The sequence below is a fragment of the Camelus dromedarius genome, chromosome 20, assembly GCF_036321535.1.
Source record: "Camelus dromedarius isolate mCamDro1 chromosome 20, mCamDro1.pat, whole genome shotgun sequence".
NCBI classification, from domain to species: domain Eukaryota; kingdom Metazoa; phylum Chordata; class Mammalia; order Artiodactyla; family Camelidae; genus Camelus; species Camelus dromedarius.
The window spans coordinates 15732768-15746056 of NC_087455.1; the positions used below are offsets into that span (position 1 = coordinate 15732768).

At 41.6% G+C, this 13289-nt stretch overlaps 1 protein-coding gene across 4 annotated transcripts in view; it reads right to left on the bottom strand.

The window, feature by feature from the left end:
- COL14A1 (collagen type XIV alpha 1 chain) overlaps positions 1-13289 on the bottom strand; it is a 184237-nt gene that overhangs the window by 31772 nt on the left and 139176 nt on the right. For all 4 annotated transcript variants that reach the window (XM_064476868.1, XM_031439558.2, XM_031439557.2 and 1 more), the window contains exons 41-42: positions 4343-4396; positions 3776-3847 (exon numbers count right to left, since the gene is read on the bottom strand). In XM_064476868.1, the coding sequence (XP_064332938.1) occupies positions 3776-3847; positions 4343-4396 (126 nt within the window). The remainder of the gene's footprint in view (positions 1-3775; positions 3848-4342; positions 4397-13289) is intronic.

Genomic DNA, 13289 nt, shown 5'->3' on the forward strand with positions numbered 1-13289 from the left:
TTTCAAAGACAGAATAGCCAGGAGCTAACCAGATGGAGAAAGGAGGAGAAAACAGTCCAGACAAATGGAAGAGCATCCCCCAAAGGCCAAAAAAGGTGTGAAACAGGATGGCATATATTGGGGAAGCTTTAAATACTTTGGGGTGATTCAGCTCCAAGCAAAGCGATGATGCCAGGTAGGTCCAGGGGCAAAGTAAGTGCCCACCATGAAGGGCCACGTATACCTGGCTGAATACTTGGGACCCATCCTCTGGTGACAGGGATCCAGGGAGGAGATTCGAGCCAGGAAATGACACCACAGAAAGATCACTACTAGAAAGATCTTCTGGCGGCTGGAGAATGGATCAGACCAGAGCTGGAGCAGAGGCAAGGGGGCCAATTAGAGTTTCTCATGACAGTCTTGGGGAGAGATACAAGGCTTGAAATAAAGCTGTGACAGTGGAGATGGAGCTTGAGACAGTGTTGAAAAGTATTACAATGTACAAAAGACAGGGCTTTCTGTTTTACTCTAATTCCCATCTAAAGGACGCCATCTTCCTGTCTTTGTAGGTGGAAATTACACCCATCTTCCAAGATCACATTAAAACGCTGCCTCCTTCAGGACCTGTTCTCCCTGCTGCCCTAATTCAGGGGCGGGATCCCCTTCCCTGCGTCTCTGTCCCTGTCTGTTCGTCAATGGAACTTTCATAGCCACCTCGTTGTCTTTCCTTTAAGGCAGTTTTCACTTTCTGCCTTTTATGAGACCTACATATATAACAAAATCATCCTTCTCTCTAGATTTTCCACTAATGTGCAGAAATATCTTGGTCATCTTCTCCCCTCGGGACCCCTCTCCCTCATGTCTCTTGTACAAATTGTGGCTACTCAGTAAATATTTTTAAATGCATTCATTAGGAAACTGACAGTCTGAGAGGCTAGATAAATTGCTTACGTGATGCGGCTCACACAGCTAGTCAAGTTCATGTGAGGGCCATACCTAGGATCCAGGTACCCAACTTCTAATGCAGTGCTCTTTAAATGATGTAGCACCGGACCTGTCTATCTATACTGATCTCAAGCTAAGTGCATGGCCCCTTCTCCATATACTTGCTCACCATGTACTCTCCTGCAGGGGGCGCACCATATTTTAGCTTATGCTTAAGCCTCAGGTAGGAATTCTGACCACAATAGCAGTAATGCATGTTCTGCCCCGGGAAGTCGGCAGCTGAAGGCAGGTTGCCGGAAAGCAATCGTTTTCCTGGCACCAACTCGAGGAAACACACAGCTATTTTCAGCAGGGCAGTGTGTCTTTCTTGGTCTCTCTCCCTCCTGCCTTCCTAGACAGACATCCATGGGAAATCAATCAAGGCCTTCACACCATGACACGAGCCTGCTTCACTAGGCTCGCCAACCTGGAAGCCAGCAGGCACAAGGCTGCTCACGGCCCAGAGCACAGCGAACAGCCTGGGCTGGGCAGCTCAGAGAACAACTGGCTTTTGAGAAGCTATCCAGCGCCTATAGACGAGTGGTTTCCGTCTCCACCACCAAGAGCCCTTTTCTGTTGATTTATGACAATTGAAGATAATATTATTAAGAAGTGTTTTATTTCCAGGAAAAAAAAAGATTGCTATTTCTGTACGCCCCACATTTCAAGTCTGTTCCACAGCTGAGAAAGCCCAGGTGCAGAAGCAGGTCCTACTTACCTAACATATTCCACGTCTCACTCTACCCCTCCCGCACCCCACTGTCCTCTCCCAAGCACCCCCACCCCCACTCTTCTTTCCCATCCTATCCCCTTCCTCTGGGATCAGAATCCCCAGCCCGGGTTAAGGGAAACTGCACAAATACATTTGTGTATTGTCTAACCACATTAAACTAGTTGTTTTGGTTTTTTGTTTCACTTCAGGATACCTCAAAGCCTTTGATATCCTAAAATTTCTCATGACTTTCGAAGAAACAGAGTTAGTATGTACCGTCTCTGAGACTTCTTTACCCAGAAGCCCTTGCTCCCCAAGCCCTGCTGACATATTCTGGAACTCTTGCTCCCAGGAGCACATTTTGGGAAGCAGACGAGATAATGAAAGAAGATGTGTGAGGATAAAGCAGTCATATTTTCTTCTGTGACCTAATACTAGCCTGATTCGAGAAGAGGAGATCTAAAAGTGTTTTCAACAATGACAATGTAACTGCATTCTAGTTGGCATAAGTCTATGGCTTTGTAAAATGACTGCAAAGAAGAGCGTTTATTTGGGTGTGCAAATTAGGATGTGTTTGCTAAAATCTGGAGGCATTTTTAGGTTCATGTCTTGTGTTTGTGTGCCTGAGTATAAGTCATGTGAATCACAACCTAGAATAGGACCCTGAGGACAAAATTATTTTATTGAAATGAGTTTCAAGAAAAGAGTCACATGACTATCTGAGTACCTGGGGGAGAGGGAGAGAGCTGTCTTTCTGAATGAGAACCAGTGTTTCTGTTATGTCTTGTTCATCGTGGTAGGCAGACACCCCCTCTCCCCCACCCTGCCAAAGTGTCTATGCCCTAATCCCCAGAATTTGTGAATATATTATCTTATGTGGCAACAGGGACTCTGAGAATGTGATTTAGTTACCTAGGGAGAGTAGGTTACCTAGGGAGATTATCTAGGATGATCTGAGTGGCCCAAAGGTCATCACATAGGTCATTAAAAGCAAAGAAACAAAAAAATAATAAAAATAAAAGCAAAGAACCTTTTTGTGCTGTGTTCAGACGGAGATATGATTATTAGAGAGATGACATGTTGCTGGTGTTGAAGATGGAAGTGGGCCACAAACCAAGGAAATGTGGGAAGTCTTTGGAAGCTGAAAAAAGGCCCTGGATATCTCTAGAAAGGAAATGCTGACATCTTGATTCTAATCCAGTGAGAATCTCAGGTTTCTGACCTACAGAACTATCAGATAATAAACTGCTGTTGTTTAAGCCACTGAGATAGTGGTAATTTGTTACAGCAGCAACAGAAATCTAAACTCTCCTGCCCTCACCCTTCAGATTTCACTGTTCCATGAATTCTTAGCATATCTGCAATGTATATATATTTACATGTCTTAATTGTTTCAGTTTATGGATGCAGATTTGGTACATCACAGACAACATCAGAATGCTGACTACTCCTTACCCCTGGACAGAGCAACTTGCAAGCCACAGAAGATGTCAAATGTGGCTTCGAAGGCTGTAATGAAACTATCATTTTACAGGTAAGAAAATAGGCCCATTTCTTTCTTGCCGATCCTACCCTACCCGACCTCCTCCACTGATCATGTGTAATGACCAACCTAAGGGATCAGACGGACAAAAATGGGAGGTAATTAATTCCATTCACTGGGCTTTCATTTACACCCTGTTCCCTTGTGTGTGAGTGTATGTTGTAATGGTGAATTCTGTCTTTCTTGTAGAACTTAGAAAAGAAAAATCTATCCAGAGACAGGTCTAATTAACAGATAGCATTGTACCCAATCCCTGTAAAGATGGCACCGAGTTTACTTAGCCAAAAGCAGAGTCACAAACAATGTAAAAATATATATAAACAGAAGCATTGCTGCAGATCATCCCCTGTTGGGAACCCTTTGTCCTTAGCCATGACATACGCACAGTCTGATCTTAATCTTTTATCTTAGAAGCTTCTCTGTTTTCCTTCATGGATTCCCAGAGTCCAATACTGAAAATACATTTTTGAGCAACAGAGATGCTGTAAATTTAAGCACATAATAAACCAAAGGGATGAGCTGGCAACCATCCCGACTGGCTACTGCCACATACTCACAGGTGGTCCGAGGGCGCCTTGGGGTCCCATGCTCCCTGTGATCCCTGGGACTCCAGGGGCTCCAGGAATGCCCTAAGAGACAGGAAAATGGAGCAAAGATGAAGACTCACACACTCTCATTGGAAGCAGCCAGCTCTCAGGAAGGAGCAACAAACACATACAGTTAACCCTCCCCTGCCCCACCCCACCCCATCCTCCAACGAAGACTCCAGGACTCACTGCTCATTCCTGTTTCTGACTACCAAAAAGGCAAGGAAGACATTTTTCTTTAGAAAAGTCTCCACTCTATCAGTTAGATGTAGTTCTTTCAAATTCAAGCCTTATCTGTGTCTAACAAAAACTAAATCAATGCCAGCAACCTTATGGCAAAATGGCTCAGAGATAGAATAATCAAGCCGCATGGATGCATGACTTTTAAAGGATGTCTTAGGCAGAGCTTTGTACCAAGGGATGGTTGTTACACCACAGCAAAGATGGCTGCCAAGACGAAAGGTCTGGGAGAAGAAAATCTCTCAAAAGACCTGAATTCCTTTAAAACACATCCCAGTAGTTCCTGGAAACACTTACAATTGGCCCTGGTGGTCCTGGAGGGCCAGAGGATCCATCCTTTCCAGGAAAGCCCTGGGGGAGGAAAAACACAGTGTGTCAGCCATGCAGTTGCTTTACATGGCGTTCAGAAAAGGTGCACCTAATCCCACTTAATATTTCAGGGGGCAAGTCCTGTCATTTGCTCTGGACTTCCAAGGATTCACTGCTTTTAAACCCTTCATGGGAATTGTTCTTGGCAAAGGCGTTTGTGTCTGTTGGCTCTATGAAATTGTCCAGTGCAAGAATTTTAGGTGTAAGAAATGTCACTTACAAACTTAAACAGGGATTTGTTTCCAGAAAGTGTTGGGGGGGGATTGTTTGTTTTTTGTTTTTATTAAACTAAGCATAACAAATGAGAAGACAGATCAATTTTGGTCATCATTAATGACCAGACAAAAAAAGAAGAATTAGTGTCTTTCAGGACCTAAGAGATTTCGGGGCAGGGAATCCCTATCACAGGAATGTGTATTGCCAGTTGGGAAGACTATATACAGTATCTGCAGCTGTTCAGGGGCTGCCTGCGGGTGACTCTGAGGGGCTTCCTGCTGCAGTAATTCAGCTTTGGTTGCTGGGCAGGTTTGCTGAATGTGTGGCATCACCAGTACATGTTTGCGGTCCAGTCCACGTTGGAAGAGTTTAAGGCAGAAAACAAATGAGGTTCTTTATTAAAAAATCTTTCTAAATTATTGAGTGTGTGTATGTGTGTGTGTTATTTTTATGTGAATGTTAAAAAAAAATAGAGCCACAGGAATGACTTACTCTTAAATGGTTACAGTTCTTAATTGTGGATGCTGGTCTTTCCAAGGCGGATAAAAACGTAAGAGAGGATTTTCAATCTGAATTTTATAAGTTCATAAAATTTTGTTCAAAACATCACCTTCTACTACATGGAGAAATGGACTTTTCACCCTGGGATTTGTCTCTTACTAGAATAATCCATTCTCCTCTCAAACCAACTCAAACCAACATCCCCCGACTTCCTCGCAGCCTCTCTCAATTCCCTTTCTGAAATTCATGCCACTTTTCCAGTGAGCTGTCTTTTCCAATTATCTTCCTTACGAAAATCCATCTTCCTAGGGGTCCCCACCCACATTCACATCCTCTCTCCTCAACTCAAGGTATCAGATAAAAGAGAGTAAAGATGAGGCTGGACAAAAGGATATGGTGTGTGAGTTGGGAGAAAAGGAATGAAATGAAGGGTGCCCTGAAGCAGAGGCAGGGTAGGTGTGTAGAAAACGCACTGATCAGCAAGGCCCTTCCATCACACTCTCACCTCAAATACTCGCTAGTCTAAACCAGATAAGGCAGAGGATTCTAGAACTCAGCAGTATTCATGGTTCTCCTTTTCTGTCCGGGCATATGGTGAGGTTGCATTTTCCAGCCTCTTGTTCCAGCAGTTTTGCTGGAGCCACAGGGCTGAGTTCCGGCCAGTGGAAAGGGGCCAGTTCCCGTTCTAGCTCATAGAAACTCCCTGTGGATAATTCTCCATCTTCTTTTTTCCTTCTGGAACAACTTTAGGACCCATGTGTTGAAGATCAAATTATCTCAAGATGGAAAGACCTCGAGTCTTTAAATGACTACATGGAGCAGAGACTAGATCTCCCCGTCCCGACTCCTCTGCCCATCCTGATGATGGCACTGGGCTGTGAACAAACAACAGACTTTTAAATTTAATTTAATTTAATTTTGCTTCATTTATTATTTTTTTTTATTGCTTTAAACCACTGAGAGTTTAGGGTTGTTTGTTATAGCAGTTATCCTACACTAATACACAAGCCAATGTCACTGCTACTTCCGTTCTTTCATTTCAGTTATTCAGTTAACAATATTAAGTCAGAAAGCTGCAGTGATAGGCCCTGATACAGACTAAGTTACACACACACAGACACACACACACACCCTTCCTTGGATTTGCTAACTAAACAACAGGACTGAATACTGACATGACATAGGTTGAAAGAGACAATTTTACATGGAGTTTAAATATAGCATATCCAGAAAGAGGGCATAAAAAATCAGAATATGTCAGAGAAAAACTGAATCTTAGAACTCGTCCAGTCCAACACTCTCATATTATAAGTAGGAAAACTCGGGACCAGGAGCAGTTAGGAGACCTTACCATGAAAAAAATAAAAAATTTAAAAAAAATGATTATTATTTCCTAGATGAAGTCACATAAGAAAAAAATGAACTCTGAGCACATATTGAATAATTTAAGAAGATATTTTAAAAAGGACATCTTTTGCTTCCTGCCTTAAAACTCTTCCAGCACTGGCTGGGGCCAAACACACACTTACACACGTGGGTAAGCCCACATGTGACACATGGTCAACACAACTGCCCAGCAGCTGAAACTGAAGCATTGCTGCAGGAATTATTCCCTAACTCTTCCAGGCTGTGTCAGAGAGAGAAAAAAAAAAATCTCAAAAAACAAGCAAGGGCAATTTTATTCACAGAAGGAGGCAAACCATGGCATATTTTCTTAAAAGATAACTGCATCATTCCAAGGAAGACCTGCAGGAAATAACATGTTGACGGCCTCCCTCCCAGTCGTGTGGAAGGAGTTTAAAAAGCAATGATCTGGCAGTGCTCTCCTGCATGCTGGCACCGTAAGGATACCCCTGAGAACGATTTACAGACACCACGTGTGTACTGTCTGGAAGGGAAGAGGATGTTCTAATATAGGAGCTCAATTTGGCCGAGAGGCTATTGCTTCAGTGTGATGATCAGATCACAAGAGGAGACTAGATGTTTATCTGCTCTGTATTCTTCCACCTGAAGAGCATCCTCAGAAGCTGAAGTTTCTTTCTTTCTTTCTTTTTTTGAGGGCAGAAATTATGTTTTATTCGCTGTTCCATTCCTAATACCTTCGTAGTACATGCTGGGCACAAAATAGGTACTAATAAAACGTTTACTGCAAATAAAATTGAGGTTCCTAGAAGAAGTGCTCGGATTATCGTGTTGAAACAAATGCATATGAATTGCAGATATAATTAGTCTGGAAAGGTGTTGGGGAGGGGGGAATGCCAGTGTCGCCCCTCCTTGCTCTGGAACCCTTCCTAAGCGTAGAGGAAAGGCATCAGGAGTTATCTACTCAGAAGCTGTAATTTCATTTCAGTGAAAATCTTAAGGGAGGTTTCCTAGAAGCAGATGGGGATGTTGTGCCTTTGATTTATAGGTGTGTTCTTGGGAGAAACCTTTTAGCTAGTGAAGGAGGCAGAAGAAAGCAGGCCAAGAGGTTAGGTTAGAATTGGATTGAGCTAAAGTCTGGCCTCAGTCTGATCCCATGGGGAGCCCTGGAGTCTGAGTTACACCTCAGAGTTGATCCAGGGCAAGGTTTTATACATCCACATCAGTTGGTCATTGACTGGGGCCTAGGCGGCATTTCCAAGGGTATTTCTCTGTGGAAGAGGTAATTGTGAATTGTGAGCAGTCAAACCCATAGCAGCTGGGGGATGGAATACACCTGCCAGGTAAAGGGAATCTGACCAGGGCACCAGTAGCATCCATTCCAATGCATTTTACTTTATTTAGGACTTTCTTTCATGGATTGTCATGAAAAATTGCACATTTTAGATATAGTAGTTCAAGAACAAAGGCATTCTTAAGGATACTATGAGATACCTGTTTCCTTCGTTCCAAATTAAAATTTACTTGCTATACCTTGTTATGACTAAAAGGATGCTAGGCTTAACATCATTTTTAGAAACATAATCAAGGCCCTTCTTTCCCCAAATTTCTTCTTAACCCTAAAAAATCAAAAAGCTCACATCATAGAAATAGTTTTATTTTTTAACTTTTGAATTCCGCTTTAAGTTTACCTTTGAAAGATTTTTTTTTCAACTTGTAAGCCTCCCATTTGTCACATTCTTGAAAAAATATTTGCAGAACTACGACGTGCTGGGCATTCTGCTAGGTTTTGGATCGACAATGATGAACAAGACAGTTTCTTCTCAAGGAGGCTACGGCTTTGAGAAAAGTCAACAATTGAAAGAAAATGATAATGTGCTGTGATGATGGACTAGAGGGTCCAAGGGGACCTGTAGGAAGAGCACCTAGTCCAGGCGTGGGGGGTCCAGGGAGGGTGTCGCAGGAGAGGGGTGTTTAAGTCAAGGGCCCCAGGATGGCTGGGACATTGCATTCCTCTCCCTGCTCCAGTTCCCCTGTGGCAGCTGCATCACAGCCCATTCTCACATGCCAGTCAAGTCTTAGGCAGGGAGGGACCAAGTCCAGTCCCTTTCCTCACCTCTTCATCTCAGGGTGAGGAGCAATGGCAGCTTTTTACATCAAAGCAATAAACTTGGTGAAAAGAAAAACTAAATCAAATGCCTGCATTTTACAAGGCAAAAGAATTGGCAAATTCTAGTTTTGTGATTCAGCTTAACTTTAATCAAAGCTCACTTAACAGCTAAAAATGTGTTTGTAAATGAATATATGTATATATACATATGCAAAAAGAGTAAGTGTATACGTATGCATGACTGGGACATATGCTGTACATCAGAAATTGACACATTGTAACTGACTCTACTTCAATTAAAAAAAAAATTTGTACTTCCTGAAACATTTCTAGATCTACAAATTTTCCATTTCATATCAGGGAGCCAGTCTCAACAGATGTATGTTTGTGGATTACACACCTTCATAAAAAAGCAGAAACTCTTAATTAAGCAGTGAAGAATCAACAGAAGATTAAATAATAAGCATAATGTAAGAATTCACTTAAACCAACACATATTTTTTAAAGTGCATAAAAACAGCCACCAACAAACAATGATGTTTTATAACATGAGTATTTTTCCTTTTTGAGATTCCTACCTCAAAATATTAACATGCACCCACAATCCACATTAAAAATAATTTCTGCTATAAAAACTTCAAAGGATTTTTTATAATTTGTTTTGAAAACATTTGGCTCTGAGCAACTTACTAAGTTATGGTTGGCTATGATTTATCAGCAAAAGGAAATCCATCCCAAAATACGTTTTCAAAATTACTGATATTTGAATAAATACTAAATTTAACTATGGCTGAAATTAGCAAAATGTAACATTTTATAGACATTTTAACTAATTTATTAATTTCCATTTTTCAGTTTTCTTTTCCATACCCTAGAGAAAACATATATGCTTTTTTCAGGTGGAAAGCATTTTTTGTAGGCTCTTAAAAAGTTTGTGGTTTCAAGGGACTGTGTCTATGGCATCTAAAGGATGAAATGGATGTGCCCACAGAGTGTGTTGTAACTAAAATTAAAGTCAGCAGCTAGAATATTTATGTTTATGTAGCTATCAGAAAAAAAGCAGTCAGAGCCAGTGACTTGGTTATGGTATTTCCCATCCATGCCTTCTTTGAAGTCAGCAATGGTGGATCATGGACACTTACCCCTAGGATTCTGGAACACAGCCAATTGTAAATTAATGTCCTTTGACCAGCTCTACACTCTCAGGCACAGTGGGATCTGTAAGTAGCTGGCACCTGGTGAGCTTGTTGGAACAGACCAAACTCAAGCATCAAGGACTAAATACACACTTGAAGACGCTCCCGCTGCACAATTTCAGCCCTGTGGCATGGCTCTGGACTGCTGAGGGCAACAGCAAGGGACCTGCGTGGCAGTCGGCCATAAGAAACAAGGCTGCTACTTGCAGCAAAGGATTAAGACCAACCACCAGATTAAGAGGCCAAGCAACAAAAAGCCACAGACTCTGGAAACACTGGCCCAGGTTAGAGATCCAAGGTCAGTCCTTATGTGTGATACCATGTTGAGTCACAATGGGGAATTTTCACTCACACACATAATATGTATGCGTGTATACATGTGTATATGTAAACATATGTATATATTTTTGCATATGCTCACATGCACTATTTTTAAATGCACACATATAACACATATAATCTAAATGTATATATAGAAATAGAAACGTGTATATTTTTAGTAACTGCAATGGTGACTTGAGTGAATTAAAACAACAGCAATATTCTAAGAAATTACTTTGACATGCAAAGGGCTTAACATAATGCACTATCCAGGGGCTCCAAAACCTAGCTGATTATTAGAATCATCAAGCTTTTTAAAACTGGACATTCCTAAGCCACATCCAAGACCTTTTGTATCAGAATCCCTCAGGTTGAAGTCCAGGAATCCATGTATTTAAAAAAAAAAAAGCAGAACACAAAATAACAACTTGATGACTCAAGTTGTGCAGCTGCTGGTTTACAAACATTAAAATGTCTGGCCTGACCCCAAAGGACAGTGTTAGAATCTTAGTGCAAGACAGGTATCATTTGTACCCTGTGCCCCAAGAGAAGCTTCTTTAAAGCCAGTAATGACATGAAATTTATTCCCTGAGTAACGGTTCTCTCCTCAGATGGGCCACCATCCACGTAAAGGTGAAAAGTAATTAAAGAAACATATTCAAATGTGTAAACTATTAGCTTCTACTTCATCAAGAAAGTAACTCACACTGGGTTCCTTTTGCCCCCCAAATGCTGGGTGAGATACCTTCAGGGACGGAGTCTGGCTTATCAATGTCTCTCCTGGAAGAACTGCCCGCATTAATAAAATCTCACTTTAACTTTTAACATAAGTTTGTGGAAAGAAAGAGTGCTATGCTGGAGCTTGAGAGATGGATTGTAATCCTGGCTCCAGCGCTTACGTGCTGTGTGGCATTGTTACTTCAACTTCCTGAGCTTCAGATTCTGTATCTGTAAAGTGGGGTAAGAGCGCCTAGCGTTCGCGCTTATTCTGAGGATTAGAGAACATAAGATTTGTAAAGCACTGAATTTAGTCAATAATCTGTGATAGTGCCTGCTGCTATTTTTATTAAAATAATCTGCCAAGTCCCCATTGCATAAACTATCATCTCTGTGGTTGACTGTGAGAATGTTTTCCTGGAGTTTTATAAAAACCCGTCTAGACCTATGAAAAAGAAAGTCCAATCATTGTCTCCATGAGCTTTGTGATGGTTTTTTACATTTCCTCTTCTAAAGGAGGAAGAAACTCTAGGGGATAATTATCATGAATCTTAATATTTAACAAAATATTCCTTAGATGAATCTCTCATCACTGCTTGGCATTTGGGACAGAAATTAAATCCAGATCGTTGACTCAGGTTCAATTTCTTGAGTAGATTTTGAGTCCAACTCACTTTGATGAAGTGGGACATTCATCACAAATATGGCCTTTGTGTACATCAAACCCACATAAAAAGGAAACGTGTTCCAAGCATCCTTTCAAGGGGGAGTCCAAGAAAATTAAACAGCGACAACAAACTACTTACTTTTTCTTTAGACTTTTTCCCTAGTTCATTAAACTCTTCTAAGGCACCTTAATAATTTCAAGGACAGGCATTGTAAAATCGTGGACTGTCCTGACTCATTAGGTTTACACTGAAAATAGTGAATACTTTTATCAGCTAAAATTGAATTTTTATATAGAAATTCCTTATATAAATTAATTCCCACAATAGCTCTATGGAGCTGAATATTATTTTTTCCACTTCACAGATGAGGAAAGTGAGGCTTGGAAATTCTAAGTAACTGGCTCAAAGTCATGTGGTTCAGGTTCAATCTCAGGCCTGGCTAACGGTCCAAGCCTATGATATTCACCACCGGGCCATCCTGCTTCTCAAAACCACACACGTTCAGCAGAATTCATATGCAGAAATTTTTTAAAACAGCATTTCATCTTTTCCAGATGAAAAAGGAAGGCTGTGGCTATGACATGAGGACAGGAGATGTAGGGAGCAGTTACTTGGGGGAAAGGAAGCGTCCCAAATCCAATTTACTTGGAATTTTAAAACTAATACCCTTGGTACCAGGGACGAATTACTATCTTCCAGGTGCCATAAAATATGTATCTCCTGGTCACTTTTATTTCTTCTCTCTCTGGTTTTTTATAAAACCGTATTGGGAATTAGAAAATAAAAATACTCTCTAAAGTTTCTATTTGGAGTGTCTTGACAGAAAGCTGGTGGTCTCAGACATAGGTGAGCCTCAGAACTAGCAAAGAGGTGGTTTTTTCCTTTCCTTGTTTTTCAGTTCTTTCTTTCACTTCTTGTACTTATCGTCCATGTCTCTCCTTTTCTTCCTGATTTCTCTAAGGAACACCTGGATGTCTAGGGTGGGGGTTGAGAGATCCACCCTCCATCAGAGGAGCCCAAAGATCACAGGGTGGACCCTGGGTTTACAGACATCAAGAAAAGAAGAGGAAGGGGGCAAAAGGGACGTGGCAAGATTGACAATGGAAAAGAAAGACAAGACAAGGATGCTGTTGGTTGGAACGGCTCAGAATGAAAACTGATGCCTGGATGCACCGAGCTATTAAATCTGCACTTGGACTGATGCTTTGCATAGTGTGGTCCTGCGTTGTGCTCTGTTGGCTTCCCAGCTAGAGCCTGAGACTGGTTCAATGAACAAGTCCAACTTTTGCTGGACTTGCTTATGGCCTGACGCCCAGGGTGGAATACGAACTGCCTACAAATCAAAGATTCCCTTCAGGAAAAGCCAGAATAAGCTAGGAACATTAGGAAACATGTTTCCTGTTTAAAGAGGAGATGCTTAATCATGATTCTCTGCTAAATTCTCCCTTCTTGCAGACTAAATGAAGGGGTCACACTGGCACTGGTTCCAGGTAAGAGGTGCTAACTTTGCCCTAAGCTAATAGCCAAGGTGATGGTTCTAGCTTTGGGCTGTGAATTCTTAACTGTTGATATGAAAAGACAAAGATTAAAAAGAAAGAATGACCAGTAAGGAACAGCCCACCACTCCTATAGCACAGCTCACTCACCTGCCCTCTGCGACTCTCCAAGGAGCTAGAAGCACTGACTGGACATCATCACACATACTTAACCCAACTTCCTCCTTCTTTGCCTTGAGTTTGCCTTTACTCACTCAGGATCAGGGTAACAGTGAGTGATTTCAGTGC